This window comes from Cherax quadricarinatus, chromosome 81 (genome assembly GCF_038502225.1).
Source record: "Cherax quadricarinatus isolate ZL_2023a chromosome 81, ASM3850222v1, whole genome shotgun sequence".
Lineage (NCBI taxonomy): Eukaryota > Metazoa > Arthropoda > Malacostraca > Decapoda > Parastacidae > Cherax > Cherax quadricarinatus.
In genome coordinates this window covers 4,074,764-4,097,367 of record NC_091372.1, presented here as the reverse complement: position 1 = coordinate 4,097,367, position 22,604 = coordinate 4,074,764, and the positions used below count along the sequence as shown (strand labels likewise).

Below are 22,604 nucleotides of genomic sequence, written 5' to 3'. Positions count from 1 at the left end.
CACTTTATCAACTTGACCTATTGACATGGTGGTGCCAGGGATACAGTGTCTTAGGCCCTAGTTTCACAGCAACAAACTACTTCAAAAATAGTTAAAATAAGCCTGAATTTTTGACATACATCTATGTAGATCATCTGTAAATATTGTACAGTATCAGATATATCTTTTGCAACCTTCTTAGCTGGATTCCAATCAAGATTCATAAACAACAGTTGTCACCACTACTACAACCCCTCCCCCCCTCAGTAATTATTATACATTAACTGAAATTCCCAATACTGTTTTGTATTACTATCTCTAACATTACTGTTATAATATACAGAATTTTGTTATTACATTTAATAACCTTATCTTCAGACAGCTGACTTATATTAAACTTACTATTGTATTAATCTTAACATCACCTATATAATATTAAGGAATTTTAAGTTCTAGTTTTGTCTTCCCAAAATTCTCTACATAATCAGAAGCTTTTCAGAATGTATTAAATGTTACCTAATTTTGTAACAGTTATGTACATTTTGAATTTTTTTTTTTTGTTACTCTCCTTAATAGTGCAGTTTGATAAATGGATATTTAATTATTTATTTGAAAGTACAGTACAGTAATTGGTAATTGATTTAAGGTATATTCAAAGAGCTACTTAACAGCAATCACATAATGAAAAATTATTTTAAAGATTTAATTCCTTAGTGATTTTGCACACAGTATATAACCATAATGCCAAATTTTTCAGACTAATTTGAGAATTATCATTGAGAAATGGATGTATTGTACCCATAAATCCATGATATTAAATTAGTCTTTTTACATTTGGTAGAATACATGTGTATTTTATTGAAAATATTTGTGTTTAATATTTATTTTGCACTCTCACAACAGAGCCACCACCAGTTGTCTCTCGCCGTAACTCAACTGTTACCTCTCCTACGTCTGAGCTTGGTCATCCTTTGTTGGAAATATCGGTTCCAACCACACCAACACGTGTCACCCCTCCGCTCTCCTCTCGTTCGCGATCTCCATCCCCAGATAAAGAAGATTTGTGGGAATCGATGATCAGACACAGGTTAGTGTTTTTTCTTTCTTTACTAAGCTTGACATGACCAGTTTGCATGTATGATACTCACAATTTGCATTTGTAAAATGATCAGCACTGGCACATTAAAAAAATCTTCCAAGCAGTTGAGTTTTAGGTTACTAGTTATACAGTAAACACCTATATCACCTTAAGGGGACAGGAAGGTGGGTGGATAATAAATTCAATAGAAAATACAGTAGCAGAGTTATGCACATAGTGTCTGGTCTTCAGTGCTTATTCTCTCTCTGTTGGCAATTTTAGGTCTCATTTGTGAAAAAATTCATTAGGTGTGTCCGTTTTTAGTCTGATTAACATATCACTCAAAATGGAGCCCCATTGTGACTTCAGTATTTCACTCATTTCTTTGTAATTGTCAATTTAAGCTCCATTTCCTTTAGGCAAGGACCCAGTAGTGGATGTGGGGTTTTTCCCTTGATTTTGCACATGAGAAAAAACATTTTTCTCACTTCTTGAAGTTTCTTTCAGTGGCTTTTTACTTCCATTGTCTCTTTGATTCATTCAGTTTTATCTCATTTTTTCCCATCCTGACTGGTATTTCTCTTTGCTCTTGAAAAAGTGTAGGACCTTTGAGATGTTCATTGATTCTTCATCCTCACCTGTAGGAGGAGGATCTCTCTAACTTGAATCTTTCTTTTAATTAACACACTGGCCATCTCTCACTGAGGTAGGATGAAACATTTGAAGAGTCACATTCACCATCATTCATTTAATTGCTATCTTGCCAGAAGTGTGCTGACAATGCTGCTCAGATGACCCTCTGAACTGCATCATCACCACCATTTTTTTCCAGTGCAAGCACTGTACTTCTTACCACCAGAACTCAACACTGGCTAACTGGTTTTCCCTAAACCCTTTCATAAATGTTACCTAGCTCTTGCTGCAAAAGCATGCCTAGCCATAAAAACCTCTCGTCTCCATTCATTCCAATCTAACATGCTCACACAAGCCTGTTGGATATTCACTTCCTTAGTAATTAAAACTTTAAGCATACCCCTCCCTCCAACTCTTCCTGGATGACTCCTACCCATCCTTCCTTCTATCCCAGATTTATGTTCCCTTTAGTCATCCTCAACTTTCATCTTCTCTTCTTTTCTTAATGGTACGAGTGTGAATCAATGTTTTAGTGCCATTGACTTCATCCTCTTGTGTCTGGTTTAAGTTTGTATTACTCGTACTGTTTTTTTCAGCATATTTTACTAGGGTGTGGATTTACTTGATCCCATTTAATATATTTATCGTTGAAGCTAAATTTGTTGAATACACCTTCAAGTCTGTGTGTGTTATACTGTTTGTTTGTCAAGTAGTTTTTGGTTCTGGTTTTAGTCTTCCCAAAATACTTTGCATACCTAGAAGCTTTTCAAAATGTATGAAATGTCACACAATTTTGTAACAGTTATGTTTATTTTATTTGTAAGGAACCTGGTATGAGAGTGAGAGGACTGGTTATTAGTAAATACAAATATAAATCCAGGTTAACATGTACTAGGTGACTAGGGTATCCACAATACCTGTATGAAAGTATGCCAGGTAGCTGTGAACTATAAAAAAAAAAAGATTTGTATAATAAATTGATTTGATTCATGATCCAGAACTGTAGGCACACATTTATGCCACCAGAATAATATTTGATTATCTGATTATTTCCCTCTCTTAAGTTGTGTTTTTTATTTTAAATTAAAATTTAGTTAGGGACTTTTATCATTTTATATTTGTTATTGTAGTCCAGCTTATCCTTTTCAAATCCTTTTTTTTTTACTCATTATAGCACTTTACTTTTATAATTGTCTTGTTTTAGTATTTTTGTCTTAAGTTTAACATTGTTTTTCTCTTACCACTGTGCAGTAGGTAAGGCAGAACACCAAGTGGGTGAGTGTTTTTTGAGTGTTTGCTATACCATTTCAGCTGGGAATTTACATTAATTCTGGAGTGTTCATTGTTATTATTGGCTTCATTTCAATTCACACGTGGTTCCGTGAGCTTTTGAATGACTGCTGTGCGGCAGTTATTACATCCATTAATTCTCACAGTAATCCCTTACTAAGGTATGGAGATACAAGATTCTGTTGAACAACTCCTGTTTCCTCATTTTTTTCTTTAACACACTTGCTGTCTCCCACCGAAGCAGAGTGACGCAATAAAAGAAAGAAACACTTTCACCTTCACCTTCATTCTACATTTTCACCATCATTCACACATAGTCACTGTCTTTGCAGAGGTGCCCAGACATGATAGTTTAGATGTAACTCCAAACAGCCATTATCCCGAACCCCTCCTTTAAGGCATAGACGTACTTCCCACCTCCAGGACTCAAGTCTGGCTAACCGGTTTCCCTGAACCTCTTCACAAAATATTGCCCTACTCACACTCCAACAGCTTGTCAGGTCCCAAAAACTGTTCGTCTCCATTCAATCCTATCTAACACGCTCACACATGCCTGCTCCACTAAATAATGTTCAATGGTCTTTGTAAACTGCACACTACAAATATTTGGTGCTTTCAAAAAGTTCCTGGGCTAAAATTTTTGTGTGCTGTCTGGGTGAAATATGGTGGCAGCACAGCTCATGCTACTCAGTACACTCCTTTATGAAGTAGCTTGGTGACATTGGTCAGTCATTCCATTGAGGTTAAATGGGCATTTTTTGTCATGTTAATGCATTGTTGCCATTTTTTTTGTATAACAGAATGGACTCTTTAAAAGAAAGAACAGCAGATTTGTGTGAAATTCTGTTTCAAGCTCACTAAAATGGCTGGTGGAACTCTTAGAATGCTTAAGTAGAAATTTGGCAATGAAGCAATGGGTTAGACACAGTGTTTTGAATGGTTTCTCTCCAAAGCAGGATGAACATCAATTGAGGATGATGAGCACTGATTGTCCATCATTGTCAAAAATAATTGCCTACATTGAAAAAGCGAGGAAAATGTTTCATAGAGATTGTCATCAGAGTTTCCAGAACATTGCAGGTACTGTGGAAATTTCTTATGGGTCATATCAAAGCATTTTAACTGAAAATTTGAGCATGAGGCTGTGAAAGTTGAGCTCTGCTTGCTGATTCAAGACCAGAAAGACCATTGTTTTCTGGCCAGAAACTACATGGTGGTCATTCCCCACCATATCTATTTCCCTGTGACTTCTTTCTCTTCCCCAAAATGACAATGGCATTCAAGAGGCGATACTTTAATGAAGTGGAGAATATTCAAGCAAAATCACAGGCCACACTAGATGATAGAAAAGATGAGTTCTAGAAATGTTTTGAGAAGTGGCAGAGGTGCTGGGATTAGTGTATAGCCTTCCAAGGAGACAATTTTTACTAGGTGCTAGGTAAACCTACATTTTTTCACAGTGGTCTGGGAACTTTTTGATAGCACCTTGTATATGTCACACACATGGGATTACTGATAGAAATGAAACATTGCTAGGAATTACTGATAAAGTGAAACATTTATTTCAACAGGTAGCCTGCTCATACTGCTAATATTTTAATTCCAACTACCTTATGGTTGGAATAAAAAGCTCATACTTAATTGTTACAGAATACTTAAATTTATGTACTAGGACTAGAATTCAGTACAGTGGACCCTCAGCTAACGATGGCATCAGCTAACGTTAAATCCAGCCAACGATACATTTTAACGCAAAAATTTTGCCTTAGCTAATGCTAAAAAACTCTCCCAACGCGATTTGTTCGAGATGCATCCACGTGTGAATTGAGCGTGCCTCAGTTGTCCCGTGGGTGCCAGTGTTTACAAGCCAGCGAGTGCGGTCACATCCACGCATACAATCGGAACATTTCATATTATCACAGCGTTTTTAGTGATTTTACCTGCAAAATAAGTCACCATGGGCCCCAAGAAAGCTTCTAGTGCCAACCCTGCAGGAAAAAGGGTGAGAATTACTATGGAAATGAAGAAAGAGATAATTGCTAAGTACGAAAATGGAGTGCGTGTCTCAGAGCTGGCCAGGTTGTATACCAAACCTCAATCAACCATCGCTACTATTGTGGCCAAGAAAACGGCAATCAAGGAAGCTGTTCTTGCAAAAGGCGCAACTTTTTTTTCGAATAAGAGATCGCAAGTGATAGAAGATGTTGAGAGACTGTTATTGGTGTGGATAAACGAAAAACAGATAGCAGGAGATAGCATCTCTCAAGCGATCATATGTGAAAAGGCTAGGAAGTTGCATGAGGATTTAATTAGAAAAATGCCTGCAACTAGGGGAGAATTACTATGGAAATGAAGAAAGAGATAATTGCTAAGTACAAAAATGGAGTGTGTGTCTCAGAGCTGGCCAGGTTGTATACCAAACCTCAATCAACCATCGCTACTATTGTGGCCAAGAAAACGGCAATCAAGGAAGCTGTTCTTGCAAAAGGCGCAACTTTTTTTTCGAATAAGAGATCGCAAGTGATAGAAGATGTTGAGAGACTGTTATTGGTGTGGATAAACGAAAAACAGATAGCAGGAGATAGCATCTCTCAAGCGATCATATGTGAAAAGGCTAGGAAGTTGCATGAGGATTTAATTAGAAAAATGCCTGCAACTAGGGGTGATTTGAGTGAATTTAAGGCCAGCAAAGGTTGGTTGGAGAGATTTAAGATTCGTAGTGACATACATAGTGTGATAAGGCATGGTGAGGCTGCTAGTTCGGACCAAAAAGCGGCTGAAAAATATGTGCAGGAATTGAAGGATTACATAGGCAGTGAAGAATTGAAACCTGAACAAGTGTTTAATTGCAATGAAACAGGCCTGTTTTGGAAGAAAATGCCAAACAGGACCTACATTACTCAGGAGGAAAAGGTACTCCCAGGACATAAGCCTATGAAAGACAGGCTTACTCTCTTGATGTGTGCTAATGCTAGTGGTGATTGCAAAGTGAAGCCTTTATTGGTGTATCACTCTGAAGCTCCCAGAGTGTTCAGGAAAAACAATGTCCTCAAGGCTAATTTGTGTGTGATGTGGAGAGCAAACAGTAAGGCATGGGTCACTAGAGACCTTTTCTATGACTGGTTACACCATGCATTTGCCCCCACTGTGAAACATTACCCTCTGGAAAATAAATTAGACCTTAAGTGCCACCTGGTATTAGACGATGCTCCTGGTCATCCTTCAGACTTGGCAGAGCGACTTTCTGGGGACATGAGCTTCATTAGGGTCAAGTTTTTGCCTCCTAATACCACTCCTCTCCTGCAGCCCATGGACCAGCAGGTCATTTCAAACTTCAAAAAACTCTACACAAAAGCTGTGTTTCAAAAGTGCTTTGTAGTGACCACAGAAACTCGATTGACTCTAAGAGAGTTTTGGAGAGATCACTTTAGCATCCTCAATTGTGTAAACATTATAGGAAAGGCTTGGGAGGGAGTGACTAAGAGGACCTTGAACTCTGCTTGGAAGAAACTGTGGCCAGAATGTGTAGACAAAAGGGATTTTGAAGGATTTGAGGCTAACCCTGAAGTGTATGCCAGTTGTGGAATCAAATGTGGCATTGGGGAAGTCCTTGGGGTTGGAGGTTAGTGGGGAGGATGTGGAAGAGTTGGTGGAGGAGGACAATGAAGAACTAACCACTGATGAGCTGCAAGATCATCTTGAACAGCAAGAGGCCAGACCTGAGGAAACTGCTTCGGAGGAGGGTATAGAGAAATTGAAAAAGTTGCCTTCCTCAAAGATTAAGGAAATGTGTGCAAAGTGGCTTGAAGTGCAAACCTTTTTTGATGAAAATCACCCTTGCACAGCTATTGCAAACCGTGCTGGTGACTATTACAATGACAATGTTGTGAACCACTTTAGGAAAGTCATAAAGGAACGGGAGGTACAGGCCTCTATGGACAGATATGTTGTGCGACAGAGGTGCAGTGACTCTCAAGCTGGTCCTAGTGGCATTAAAAGAAGAAGGGAAGTAACTCCGGAAAAGGACTTGATACCTCAAGTCCTAATGGAAGGGGATTCCCCCTTCTAAACATTAACAACTTCCACACTCTCCCCTCCTCCCATCCCATCAATCATCACCAGATCTTCAATAAAGGTAAGTGTCAGTTTGTGTGTATTAAAATTAATATTTCATGTGGTAAAAATTGTTCTTTTTTTCATACTTTGGGGTGTCAGGAACGGATTAAGTTGATTTCCACTATTTCTTATGGGGAAAGTTAATTCGGCTAACGATAATTTCAGCCAACGATGAGCTTTCAGGAACAGATTAATATCGTTAGCTGAGGGTCCACTGTAGTTTGTAAGATTCAGAATTAGTTTTATCAGAAATGTGAGGGATTCCTGCAATAAACATTACAAATACAGTACACCTCAGTCCAGAAAAATATGATGAAGTTCCTGGTACACTAACCATTAATGGTTGACTTCTTGGTATGAGCCAGTACATCTAAGTGAGAAACAGGGTGTTGTTAAACAAAATAATTTCTAAAGTATCCCTTGTTGCTAAGTGAACTGTTGTTCTGCTGGGATTACTGTAAGTATAAATTAGCTTTAGCATTCAAATAAAATGGTTTGTAAGCTGAAATTTGAATGGTACTGTTATATAATTCTTGTTTCTGTTGAATGTTTTATGCTATGTATACATTTAAAATTTCTACAAGACGAAGTGTGATAAAAACTGCTTATAATTCCATAAAATTGAATCGTGATATCTCTGTTCTTCCAGCATGATAGCTATTGAATGAATGATAAATGTGTTTCCTCTTTGTGGTCACTTTATCTTATTGAGAAACATCCGGTGTGATAAAAAAATATTTATAGAAATATTTAGCATTACTGGAAGCATGAAATTATATTTCAAAAGGATGAAGTAAGTGAAATTAAGTTCATCTTGTGTCACAAGATGAACTATTATGTATGGTACTCATAATAACTTGCCATCTTAACATTGGAGATTGATCACTTGAGAGATGATTCTGGCTAACACAGATCAGTAAGCCTACAGTTTTTTTTTTTTTGTTTCTTCATTATTTTTTATTACCTTGGCTGGCTTCCACCAGTTTAAGATGATCCCCCCAAAAAAGGAAATATTCAGGTTCTTATAAAAGAATTAAAACACTGGTTTGGCAATAGTTGTGGATGATTGAATGTGTGATCATGGGTAGGACCTCCCTAGCAAAATTTGTTTAGCAAATTTAGAGGTGTCTGAAATGTAACCCTATTTTTTTCATTTGTTCTTCAGTTCACAAAAATATTGTTTTACATTACATGCCAAGTATACAAATATAAATACTTTATTTCTTTTCTGCAGTATACAGGTCATGTAGTTTACATGTAATAAAATATTGTTAGGGACAAAAAAAAAAAAAAACACTAGCATGAGGTGCATTTTGGTATGTGAATAAGGCATTATGTGTTGGTTAAGGCATTTATTTGAAAAGGTTTGATCCCTGGTGGATGAAACGTCTTCTAAATAGATGTCATAAACTGGATGTCGTGTCTTATTCACATACTTGTCAGAAAGAGCAAAAAACCAAAGAACGTTATCCATGGAGGCAAAGAAGGGAATGTATGAAAGTATGGTGGTACCAACACACTTATATTAGTGTGAAGCTTGGGTTGTAAATGCTGCAGCGAGGAGGAGGCTGGAGGCAGTGGAGATGATGCGTCTAAGGGCAATGTGTGGTGTAAATATTAAGCAGAGTATTTGTAGTGTGGAAATTAGTAGGTGTGGAGTTACTAAAAGTATTAGTCACAGGTCTGAGGAGGGGTTGTTGAGGTAGTTCGGTCATTTAGAGAGGATGGAGCAAAATAGGATGACTTGGAGGGTGTATAAATCTGTAGTGGAGGGGAAGAGGGGCAGGGGTTGTCTTAAGAAAGGATGGATGGAGGGGGTAAAAGAGGTTTTGTGTGCAAGGGGCTTGGACATACAACAGGCATGTGTGAGCATGTTAGATAGGAGTGAATGGAGATGAATGGTTTTTGGGACTTGATGAGCTGTTGGAGTGTAAGCAGGGTAACATTTCATGAAGGGATTCAGGGAAACCAGTTAGGCGGACTTGAGTCCTGGATGTGGAATGTACAATGCCTGCACTTTAAAGGAGGAGTTTAGAATATTTACAATTTGGAGCAATATTTAAACTGTCATATCTGTGCGCCTCTGCAAAGACAGTGATTATATGTGAATGATGGTGAAAGTGTGTCTTTTTTGGGTCACCCTACCTCAGTGGGAGACAACCAGCGTGTTGAAATGTTGTAAGAGGGTTTGTTATACAAGAGTTTATTGCAGTTGTAAAATAAATACTAGTTGTATACAGTATAAACACTTAATTTAACAGACTAATAAAGGGCAGTGGGTGACTGGTATTGGTGATTGTAGTAGATAGAGATGAGATTGTTCTACTGTGATTGTAACAATAATGGACAGTTCTGTAACCAGTGATCTTCGTTGATTTTGAATCAGTTAACCCTGCAAATTTTGTCATGTATTTTTGAAATGCCTTAAATGGAAGGCTTGTAAATAGTTATTTTTAAAGTAAGCAAATATTGAATAGCAACCTGCATGAAGAATTGTTTTGCATTGGTTGTAGAATGTTGCTAAAAAACTTACATTTAGGTGCACAGTGGAGTGTGTATCGTACAAGGAAGTGGGACAGTCAAGGTTTTGGAAACCTCATCCTTCAAGGCATCATGGGGAGGGAGTGCCTTGTTAAGAGTGAAGGACTCTTGATCCAAAGACTTGGATATCTGCTCTTTTTTTTCTTGGGTGAAACTTGATTACATCCCATTTCCCAGACACTGTATGATCTCTATGGGTTTAGTGCTTCCCATTGTATTAAATAATTATCTGATGAAACTAATATCACAAGAAGTTAGTATCAGTATTGTTAGGTGATGTGACCTCCTGTACATAACATACAAGTTTAATGTTAATGAATATCTAGTGATGTTTGGGAGTGATACGCATTACATGAAAACAATTTTGAATGTGTAGTAAAGTGAAGTGTAAGCTGGAACTCTCAAACTTTTCCACTGAGTTGCTCGTTCCTACGAATTGGTAAGTACAGAACAAATTTTGTTATATCTCTGCTTGTTTATTTTGCTTCTGTACTGCTTTTTTCCAAATTCAGTTATATTTAACATAGTACTGTATTATATATATATATTTTTTTTTTTTTTTTTCAACAAGTCGGCCGTCTCCCACCGAGGCAGGGTGACCCAAAAAAGAAAGAAAATCCCCAAAAAGAAAATACTTTCATCATCATTCAACACTTTCACCACACTCACACTTTATCACTGTTTTTGCAGAGGTGCTCAGAATACAACAGTCTAGAAGCATACACATATAAAGATACACAACATATCCCTCCAAACTGCCAATATCCCAAACCCCTCCTTTAAAGTGCAGGCATTGTACTTCCCATTTCCAGACTCAAGTCCGACTATATGAAAATAACCGGTTTCCCTGAATCCCTTCACTAAATATTACCCTGCTCACACTCCAACAGATCGTCAGGTCCCAAGTACCATTCGTCTCCATTCACTCCTATCTAACACGCTCACGCACGCTTGCTGGAAGTCCAAGCCCCTCGCCCACAAAACCTCCTTTACCCCCTCTCTCCAACCCTTTCGAGGACGACCCCTACCCCGCCTTCCTTCCCCTATAGATTTATATGCTTTCCATGTCATTCTACTTTGATCCATTCTCTCTAAATGACCAAACCACCTCAACAACCCCTCTTCTGCCCTCTGACTAATACTTTTATTAACTCCACACCTTCTCCTAATTTCCACACTCCGAATTTTCTGCATAATATTTACACCACACATTGCCCTTAAACAGGACATCTCCACTGCCTCCAACCGTCTCCTCGCTGCTGCATTTACCACCCAATCTTCGCACCCATATAAAAGTGTTGGTACTACTATACTTTCATACATTCCCTTCTTTGCCTCCATAGATAACGTTTTTTGACTCCACATATACCTCAACGCACCACTCACCTTTTTTCCCTCATCAATTCTATGATTAACCTCATCCTTCATAAATCCATCCGCCGACACGTCAACTCCCAAGTATCTGAAAACATTCACTTCTTCCATACTCCTCCTCCCCAATTTGATATCCAATTTTTCTTTATCTAAATCATTTGACACCCTCATCACCTTACTCTTTTCTATGTTCACTTTCAGCTTTCTACCTTTATATATATATATATATATATATATATATATATATATATATATATATATATATATATATATATATATATATGTATATGTATATGTTATGTAAAAATGTTAAGGAGGGAGTAGTAGGTAAATTTGGGGTGCCAGGGGTAAATGTAAATGGGGAGCCTTTAATTGAGCTATGTGTAGAAAGAAATTTGGTAATAAGTAATACATATTTTATGAAAAAGAGGATAAATAAATATACAAGGTATGATGTAGCACATAATGAAAGTAGTTTGTTAGATTATGTATTGGTGGATAAAAGGTTGATGGGTAGGCTCCAGGATGTACATGTTTATAGAGGGGCAACTGATATATCAGATCATTATTTAGTTGTAGCTACAGTTAGAGTAAGAAGTAGATGGGAAAAGAGGAAGGTGGCAACAACAAGTAAGAGGGAGGTGAAAGTGTATAAACTAAGGGAGGAGGAAGTTCGGGCGAGATATAAGCGACTATTGGCAGAAAGGTGGGCTAGTGCAAAGATGAGTAGTGGGGGGGTTGAAGAGGGTTGGAATAGTTTTAAAAATGCAGTATTAGAGTGTGGGGCAGAAGTTTGTGGTTATAGGAGGGTGGGGGCAGGAGGAAAGAGGAGTGATTGGTGGAATGATGAAGTAAAGGGTGTGATAAAAGTGAAAAAGGTAGCTTACGAGAGGTTTTTACAAAGCAGAAGTGTTATAAGAAGAGCAGAGTATATGGAGAGTAAAAGAAAGGTGAAGAGAGTGGTGAGAGAGTGCAAAAGGAGAGCAGATGAAAGAGTGGGAGAGGCACTGTCAAGAAATTTTAATGAAAATAAGAAAAAATTTTGGAGTGAGTTAAACAAGTTAAGAAAGCCTAGGGAAAGTATGGATTTGTCCATTAAAAACAGAGTAGGGGAGTTAGTAGATGGGGAGAGGGAGGTATTAGGTAGATGGCAAGAATATTTTGAGGAACTTTTAAATGTTGAGGAAGAAAGGGAGGCGGTAATTTCATGCACTGGCCAGGGAGGTATACCATCTTTTAGGAGTGAAGAAGAGCGAAATGTAAGTGTGGTGGAGGTACGTGAGGCATTACGTAGAATAAAAGGGGGTAAAGCAGCTGGAACTGATGGGATCATGACAAAAATGTTAAAAGCAGGGGGGGATATAGTGTTGGAGTGGTTGGTACTTTTGTTTAATAAATGTATGAAAGAGGGGAAGGTACCTAGGGATTGGCGGAGAGCATGTATAGTCCCTTTATATAAAGGGAAAGGGGACAAAAGTGATTGTAAAAATTATAGAGGAATAAGTTTACTGAGTATACCAGGAAAAGTATATGGTAGAGTTATAATTGAAAGAATTAGAGGTAAGACAGAATGTAGAATTGCGGATGAGCAAGGAGGCTTCAGAGTGGGTAGGGGATGTGTAGATCAAGTGTTTACATTGAAGCATATATGTGAACAGTATTTAGATAAAGGTAGGGAAGTTTTTATTTCATTTATGGATTTAGAAAAGGCATATGATAGAGTGGATAGAGGAGCAATGTGGCAGATGTTGCAAGTTTATGGAATAGGTGGTAAGTTACTAAATGCTGTAAAGAGCTTTTATGAGGATAGTGAGGCTCAGGTTAGGGTGTGTAGAAGAGAGGGAGAATACTTCCCGGTAAAAGTAGGTCTTAGACAGGGATGTGTAATGTCACCATGGTTGTTTAATATATTTATAGATGGGGTTGTAAAAGAAGTAAATGCTAGGGTGTTCGGGAGAGGGGTAGGATTAAATTATGGGGAATCAAATTCAAAATGGGAATTGACACAGTTACTTTTTGCAGATGATACTGTGCTTATGGGAGATTCTAAAGAAAAATTGCAAAGGTTAGAGGATGAGTTTGAGAATGTGTGTAAAGGTAGAAAGTTGAAAGTGAACATAGAAAAGAGTAAGGTGATGAGGGTATCAAATGATTTAGATGAAGAAAAATTGGATATCAAATTGGGGAGGAGGAGTATGGAAGAAGTGAATGTTTTCAGATACTTGGGAGTTGACGTGTCGGCGGATGGATTTATGAAGGATGAGGTTAACCATAGAATTGATGAGGGAAAAAAGGTGAGTGGTGCGTTGAGGTATATGTGGAGTCAAAAAACGTTATCTATGGAGGCAAAGAAGGGAATGTATGAAAGTATAGTAGTACCAACACTCTTATATGGATGTGAAGCTTGGGTGGTAAATGCAGCAGCGAGGAGACGGTTGGAGGCAGTGGAGATGTCCTGTTTAAGGGCAATGTGTGGTGTAAATATTATGCAGAAAATTCGATGTGTGGAAATTAGGAGAAGGTGTGGAGTTAATAAAAGCATTAGTCAGAGGGCAGAAGAGGGGTTGTTGAGGTGGTTTGGTCATTTAGAGAGAATGGATCAAAGTAGAATGACATGGAAAGCATATAAATCTATAGGGGAAGGAAAGAGGGGTAGGGGTCGTCCTCGAAAGGGTTGGAAAGAGGGGGTAAAGGAGGTTTTGTGGGCGAGGGGCTTGGACTTCCAGCAAGCGTGCATGAGCGTGTTAGATAGGAGTGAATGGAGACGAATGATACTTGGGACCTGACGATCTGTTGGAGTGTGAGCAGGGTAATATTTAGTGAAGGGATTCAGGGAAACCGGTTATTTTCATATAGTCGGACTTGAGTCCTGGAAATGGGAAGTACAATGCCTGAACTTTAAAGGAGGGGTTTGGGATATTGGCAGTTTGGAGGGATATGTTGTGTATCTTTATATGTATATGCTTCTAAACTGTTGTATTCTGAGCACCTCTGCAAAAGCAGTGATAATGTGAGTGTGGTGAAAGTGTTGAATGATGATGAAAGTATTTTCTTTTTGGGGATTTTCTTTCTTTTTTTTGGGTCACCCTGCCTCGGTGGGAGACGACCGACTTGTTGAAAAAATATATATATATATATATATATATATATATATATATATATATATATATATATATATATATATATATATATATATATATATATATATATATATATATATATATATATATATATATATATATATATATATATATATATATATATAATATATATATAATTTATATATAATATAATATATATATATATATAATATATAATATATAATATATATATATTTATATATTTATATAATGTATATATATATGTATATATATATATATATATATATATATATATATATATATATATATATATATATATATATAGATAGATATATAATATATATATATGCTTGTACATGTATGTGTAGTGTGGCCTAAGTGTAAGTAGAAGTAGCAAGACATACCTGTAATCTTGCATATTTATGAGACAGACAAAAGACACCGGCAATCCTACCATCATGTAAAACAATTACAGGCATTCGTTTCACACTCACTTGGCAGGACAGTAGTGCCTCCCTGGGTGGTTGCTGTCTACCAACCTACTACCTATATTATTATTATTATTATTATTATCATTATTATTATTATTATTATTATTCCTGATGAGTAAGACATGTACAACACTTAGGTGTGTGTGTGTGCATGTGCATGTGTGTGTGTGTGTGTGTTGAAATGTTTTGCCTGTGCCTCAGGGTTCTTCAGTCAGATGTGGGCAGTTATAACACTGCAGACAGTAAAAGAAGTGGAGGGGTAATTTTAAGGTAACTACCTATTATTAAGCTCAGGGACTAATCACCTCATAATTACTTCTATACTTCATGTCTCTGGTGTTATAATTGCCTGTATTTGACTGAAGAAATCTGCTGTTCATCTGAAACATTTCAACAATAAAGATACCTGAGTGCTGCATGTATGTGTTGCTCTTCAACTTGTCTGTATTATGTCATTTAAAATATGATACTCCCTTCCTCCCTGCTTTGTGTTGCAATAATCACTGCTGCAGCTCCAGCTTTCATCAATATCTCCATGGTAACTCCCTCTGCTACTAATTATATCTACCCCACCATCTTCCCTCTTGAGTTAATAACCATTAGATACAACTTTTATTCTTTGCTGACCTTGGTCCAGAAGTCTCATTACCAGTGGTGGAAGGGACCTGAAGGCCATAACACACTCACACATAACACTGCAACTGGGGGGGGGGGGTACAAATGCCACTAAAAGAATTTTTCTAAAAAAAATTTAGTGCATCTTTTTGCTTTAGGCCATAAATCTTAGTAATTTTCTTCAATTATTCAAAGGATAGTGGAAACATGAAGCTATGGTTGGCATTGTAATGTAGTTTTCTTCATTTACTCAGTGGGTAGTGGGAACATATTGTCATTATTCCCTGTATTGTATCTCGAATACTTATCCTCTTTTTCATAAAATACGTTTTACTTATTGCCAAACCTCTTTCCATACATAGCTCAGCTAAAGGCCTCCCTGTTATCATGTACCTCTAAAATTCATTTGTCTCCATTCGCTCCTGCCTAACATGCTCACACACGCTTGCTGGAAGTCCAAGCCCCTCGCACACAAAATGTCCTTTACCCCCTCCCTCCAACCTTTCCTAGGCTTACCCCTACCCTGCCTTCCCTCCACTACAGATTTGTACACTCTCGAAGTCATTCTATTTCATTCCACCCTCTCTGCATGTCCAAATCATCTAAATAACCCCTCCTCAGCCCTCAGGATAATAGTTTTGGTAATCCCATACCTCCTCCTAATCTCCATATTACGGGTTCTCTGCATTATATTCACACCACATATTGCCCTCAGACGTGACATCTCCACTGCCTCCAACCTTCTCCTTGTTGCAGCATTCACAGCTCATGCCTCACACCCATACAAGAGCATTGGTATAACTATACTCTCATACATTCCCCTCTTTGCTTTCATGGATAAAGTTCTTTGTCTCTGCAGACTCCCCAGTGCACCACTCACTTTTTTTCCATTGTCAATTCTGTGATTCACCTCATCCTTCATAGACCCATCTGCTGACACATCCACTCCCAAATATCTGAAGAAAAGTTGAGATAAGATAAGATTTCGTTCAGATTTTTAGCTCCGAACGGTTAGCCACCCAGGATAACCCAAGAAAGTCAGTGCATCATCAAGGATGCAACCCACACCAGTCGACTAACACTCGGGTACCTATTTGCTGCTAGGTGAACAGGACAACAGGTGTAAGGAAATGCGTTGAAATGTTTCCACCCACCGGGAATCGTACCCGGGCCCTCCATGTGTGAAGCGAGAGCTTTAGCCATCAGGCCACCGGGCCACCTCCTCCATACTCTCTCCCTCCAGTCCAGTCTTCCATTACCTAATTTTTTTTGTTATCCTCATCACCTTACTCTTTCCTGTATTCACCTTTAACTTCCTTCTTTTACAGACCCTACCAAACTCATCACCCAACCTCTGTAACTTCTCTTTAGAATCCCCCCAAAGCACAGTGTCATCAGCAAAGAGCAACTGTGACAACTGCCACTTTGTGTTATATTCTTTATCTTTTAACCCCACTCCTCTTGCCAACACCCGAGCATTCACTTCTCTTACTACTCTATAAGTATATTAAACAATCATGGTGACATCACACATTCCTGTCTAAGGCCTGCTTTTTCTGGGAAATAATCCCCCTCTCTCGCCTACATACTTTGACCTGAGCCTCACTATCCTCGTAAAAACTTTTCACTGCCTTCAGTAACCTACCTCCTATTCCATACATTTGCAACATCTGCCACATTGGCCCCCTATCCACCCTGTCATATGCCTTTTCCAAATCCATAAATGCTACAAAACCCTCTTTACCCTTATCCAAATAAGTTCACCTATGTTTCACTGCAAACACTTGGTCTTTGCACCCCTACCTTTCCTAAAGCCTCCTTGTTCATCTGCTATCCTGCTCTCCATCTTATTCATAATTCTATCAGTAATATCTCTATCATACCCTTTACCAGGTATACTCAGCAGACTTTTTTTTTTTTTTTTTTTTTTCCTCAACAAACCGGCCGTATCCCACCAAGGCAGGGTGGCCCAAAAAGAAAAACAAAAGTTTCCCTTTTCAAATTTAGTAATTTATACAGGAGAAGGGGTTACTAGCCCCTTGCTCCCGGCATTTTAGTCCCCTCTTACAACACGCATGGCTTACGGAGGAAGAATTCTGTTCCACTTCCCCATGGAGAACTCAGCAGACTTATTCCTCTATAATTTTTACTCTCTTTTGTCCCCTTTGCCTTTATACAAAGGAACTATGCATGCTCTTTGCCAATCCCTGGGTACCTTACCCTCTTCCATATACGTGTACTTATTAAATAAAAATGCTAACCACTCCAAAACTATATCCCCATCTACTTTTAACATTTCTATCTTTATCCCATCAATTCCAGCTGCTTTACCCCCTTTCATTCTACTCACTGCCCCATGCACTTCCCCCACACTCACAACTGGTTCTTCCTCACTCCTAAAAGATGTTATTCCTCCTTGTCCTATACATAAAATCACAGCTTCCCTATCTTCATCGACATTTACAATTCCTCAAAATATTCCCTCCATCTTCCCGATACCTCTAACTTTCCATTTAATAACTCTACTCTCCTATTTTTAACTAACAAATCCATTCTTTCCCTAAGCTTTTTCAACTTACTAATCTCACTCCAAAACTTTTTCTTATTTTCAGCAAAATTTGTTGATAACATCTCACCCACTCGATCATTTGCTCTCTTTTTACACTGCTTCACCACTCTCTTAACCTCTCTTTTTCTCCCCATATATACTCCTCCCTCCTTGCATCACTTATGCTTTTTAAAAACCTCTCATATGCTTTTTCTCTCTTTACATCATCATTCCACCAATCACTCTTCTTCCCTCCTGTAACCACAAACTTCTACCCCATTGCCTGTATTCTCACTAGCCCATCTGTCCTCCAACAGTTGTTTATATCTTACCTTAACTGCTTCCTCCTTTAATTTATATACCTTAACTTCTCACTTACTTGTTGCTTCCATTTTCATTGTATCCCATCTACCTTTTACTCTCACTGTAGCTACAAATAAAAAGTGATCTGACGTATCTGTGGCCCCTCTATAAATATGTACATCCTGAGGTCTACCCAACAATCTTTTATCTACCAATATAAGAAGTGATGCAAGGAGGGAAGAGTATATGGAGAAAAAGAGAGAGGTTAAGAGAGTGGTGAAGCAATGTAAAAAGAGAGCAAATGAGAGAGTGGGTGAGATGTTATCAACAAATTTTGTTGAAAATAAGAAAAAGTTTTGGAGTGAGATTAACAAGTTAAGAAAGCCTAGAGAACAAATGGATTTGTCAGTTAAAAATAGGAGAGGAGAGTTATTAAATGGAGAGTTAGAGGTATTGGGAAGATGGAGGGAATATTTTGAGGAATTGTTAAATGTTGATGAAGATAGGGAAGCTGTGATTTCGTGTATAGGGCAAGGAGGAATAACATCTTGTAGGAGTGAGGAAGAGCCAGTTGTGAGTGTGGGGGAAGTTCGTGAGGCAGTAGGTAAAATGAAAGGGGGTAAGGCAGCCGGGATTGATGGGATAAAGATAGAAATGTTAAAAGCAGGTGGGGATATAGTTTTGGAGTGGTTGGTGCAATTATTTAATAAATGTATGGAAGAGGGTAAGGTACCTAGGGATTGGCAGAGAGCATGCATAGTTCCTTTGTATAAAGGCAAAGGGGATAAAAGAGAGTGCAAAAATTATAGGGGGATAAGTCTGTTGAGTGTACCTGGTAAAGTGTATGGTAGAGTTATAATTGAAAGAATTAAGAGTAAGACGGAGAATAGGATAGCAGATGAACAAGGAGGCTTTAGGAAAGGTAGGGGGTGTGTGGACCAGGTGTTTACAGTGAAACATATAAGTGAACAGTATTTAGATAAGGCTAAAGAGGTCTTTGTGGCATTTATGGATTTGGAAAAGGCGTATGACAGGGTGGATAGGGGGGCAATGTGGCAGATGTTGCAAGTGTATGGTGTAGGAGGTAGGTTACTGAAAGCAGTGAAGAGTTTTTACGAGGATAGTGAGGCTCAAGTTAGAGTATGTAGGAAAGAGGGAAATTTTTTCCCAGTAAAAGTAGGCCTTAGACAAGGATGTGTGATGTCACCGTGGTTGTTTAATATATTTATAGATGGGGTTGTAAGAGAAGTAAATGCGAGGGTCTTGGCAAGAGGCGTGGAGTTAAAAGATAAAGAATCACACACAAAGTGGGAGTTGTCACAGCTGCTCTTTGCTGATGACACTGTGCTCTTGGGAGATTCTGAAGAGAAGCTGCAGAGATTGGTGGATGAATTTGGTAGGGTGTGCAAAAGAAGAAAATTAAAGGTGAATACAGGAAAGAGTAAGGTTATGAGGATAACAAAAAGATTAGGTGATGAAAGATTGAATATCAGATTGGAGGGAGAGAGTATGGAGGAGGTGAACGTATTCAGATATTTGGGAGTGGACGTGTCAGCGGATGGGTCTATGAAAGATGAGGTGAATCATAGAATTGATGAGGGAAAAAGAGTGAGTGGTGCACTTAGGAGTCTGTGGAGACAAAGAACTTTGTCCTTGGAGGCAAAGAGGGGAATGTATGAGAGTATAGTTTTACCAACGCTCTTATATGGGTGTGAAGCGTGGGTGATGAATGTTGCAGCGAGGAGAAGGCTGGAGGCAGTGGAGATGTCATGTCTGAGGGCAATGTGTGGTGTGAATATAATGCAGAGAATTCGTAGTTTGGAAGTTAGGAGGAGGTGCGGGATTACCAAAACTGTTGTCCAGAGGGCTGAGGAAGGGTGGTTGAGGTGGTTCGGACATGTAGAGAGAATGGAGCGAAACAGAATGACTTCAAGAGTGTATCAGTCTGTAGTGGAAGGAAGGCGGGGTAGGGGTCGGCCTAGGAAGGGTTGGAGGGAGGGGGTAAAGGAGGTTTTGTGTGCGAGGGGCTTGGACTTCCAGCAGGCATGCGTGAGCGTGTTTGATAGGAGTGAATGGAGACAAATGGTTTTTAATACTTGACGTGCTGTTGGAGTGTGAGCAAAGTAACATTTATGAAGGGATTCAGGGAAACCGGCAGGCCGGACTTGAGTCCTGGAGATGGGAAGTACAGTGCCTGCACTCTGAAGGAGGGGTGTTAATGTTGCAGTTTAAAAACTGTAGCGTAAAGCACCCTTCTGGCAAGACAGTGATGGAGTGAATGATGGTGAAAGTTTTTCTTTTTCGGGCCACCCTGCCTTGGTGGGAATCGGCCAGTGTGATAATAAAAATATAAAAAATATATATAGTCCAACAAACTACTGTCATTTTGCCCTACATCATATCTTGTATACTTATTTATCCTCTTTTTCTTAAAATATGTGTTACCTATAACTAAACCCCTTTCCATACCAAGTTCAATCAATTGCTCCCCATTATCATTTACACTTGGCACCCCAAACTTACCTACCACACCCTCTCTAAGTGCTTTTCTTACCTTAGCATTTAGGTCCCCTACCACAGTTACTCTTTCAATTGCCTCAAAAAGTTCCTACACACTCGCTTAACATCTCCCAAAATCTCTTCTCCCTCTCTCTCTTCTTCTTTTTTTTTTCTTTTTTTTTTTTACATAGGGTTTGACAAGGTTAAGGATCCCTAGCTTTATTGACAGCTATATTACAGGTTAAGGATTCCTAACTTTATTGGCAAGCTAAGAGCTATTACCTACATCAGCTCATTTGAAAGCATTTTTATTGTTATGAGACATACAAGTACGGGACAGGATGAAGTTGGAGCCATCTGTGGGCCAGCATTTTCATTTGATCAACTGACTTTATCTCGTTGACATCATTATGCTGTACGAATGTGTTCCATACTCGAGTCATCCTGGGTATGTATGATCTCAGATGGAGTGATGTTCTGGAGAAGGGTACAGCCAGAGTGAAGTTGCTGCTTTCTGCCCGTCTTGTGGCATAAAAGCTTGTTTCACGCTGTCCTCGAAGTGGATCCAAGTGTGGTATTTTGACAATATTGGCCTTGTACATAACAGTAAGGCCACCCACATCCCTCCTATGTTGAAGGCTCTGCTGAAATGACAGATTTATCCAGGATGGGTCCAGGCGAGAGATGAGGCGTCTTGCTCTGTTCTCTACTCTGTCAAGCGTCGCCAGATGAGAGGGGGGCAGGCAAACCAAGAAAGTGGAGCATACTCAAGGTGTGAGCGTACTTGTGCCTCGTACAGGATCTTGCAACCCCTACTGTCAAGCAGATACGAGATACGGCGAAGTGCTGTAAGCTTCCTGGCTGCCTTGTTTGCAAGATTTACAACATGGTTCTTCATGGTTAGTTTGGAGTCAAATTTCACCCCAAGGATATCAACTTCTTCTCCAGGTGCCAACATCGTCCCATTCATCCTTACTACTGCACCAGCATTACCATCATGGTGCCTAGAGGCGATCATCATTTGCGTTTTCTTAGGTGCGAATGTTACTTGCCATCTATTTCCCCAAGCTGATATAGCTCTCAGCTGGTGATTGATGTAAGCTTAGAGCAGCTGGCATTTCTTCTCTTGGATAAGTGAATGTCAGTGTACAGTCGTCTGCATATGCATGTGATTCTGGGATGAGATGAAGAAGGTCGTTGAAGTAGACATTCCATAACAGTGGACCCACACGCTTCCTTGTGGGAACGCTTGCCCCCAATAGGATGCCTTGCTGATTCCGTTCCATTGAGGACTACACTTAGAGATCTACCATGAAGGTAATCACTGAGGAGACATAGCGTAGAGCCTGCAATTCCCAGTGCTTGAAGTTTTGCTAAGAGGCCCTGGTGCCACACCCGGTCAAAGCACCAGCAATGTCCAGTGCTACCACACAGCTGACTTTGGATTCATCCAGTGACTGGTGCCACTTAGTGGAGGAGGTTTAACAACAGATCAGCAGCAGAGTAACCTTTCCTGAAGCCATATTGTGATCACAAAGTAGTGAGTGGTAGTCAAAAACCTCTGTCATTTGTCTTGAGATTATTGTCTCAAGGATCTTACCAGTGATTGACAGGAGTGACACTGGTCTGTAGTTGTTGATTTCTGCTCTGCTCTTCTTTTTGTAAACAGGGACTACATTTGCCTCTTTCCATGGAGAGGGCCATTTACACTGTACTAGACGGTGCTGAAAGATGCGAGTTAGAGGTGCTGCTAGCTGGTCTGCACATCTTCTCAACAATCTTGGGCTCAACTTGTCTGGGTCCACAGCCTTTTCTTGATCAAGTGATTTAAGAAGGAAATGCACCTCCTCCTGCCTTATTGTCACCACTGACAGTTTTGACACAGTTCTTGCAGCTAGCCAAGGAGGGTCCCTTGCTGGATCAGGAACTTGCATTTTGGTAGCAAAGTGTTCAGCAAAGAGGTACGCCTTCTCTTGACTACTAGTAGAGGTGGTCCCATCCTGTCGATTTAGAGGTGGAATAAGTTCATCAGGCAG

At 39.2% G+C, this 22,604-nt stretch overlaps 1 protein-coding gene across 15 annotated transcripts in view; it reads left to right on the top strand.

Annotated features, from left to right (window-relative positions):
- The window catches only part of LOC128699776 (probable phosphorylase b kinase regulatory subunit alpha), a 353,571-nt gene that overhangs the window by 171,208 nt on the left and 159,759 nt on the right, over positions 1-22,604 (top strand). For all 15 annotated transcript variants that reach the window (XM_070102279.1, XM_070102274.1, XM_070102271.1 and 12 more), the window contains one exon: positions 883-1,066. In XM_070102279.1, coding sequence (XP_069958380.1) covers positions 883-1,066 — 184 coding nt within the window. The remainder of the gene's footprint in view (positions 1-882; positions 1,067-22,604) is intronic.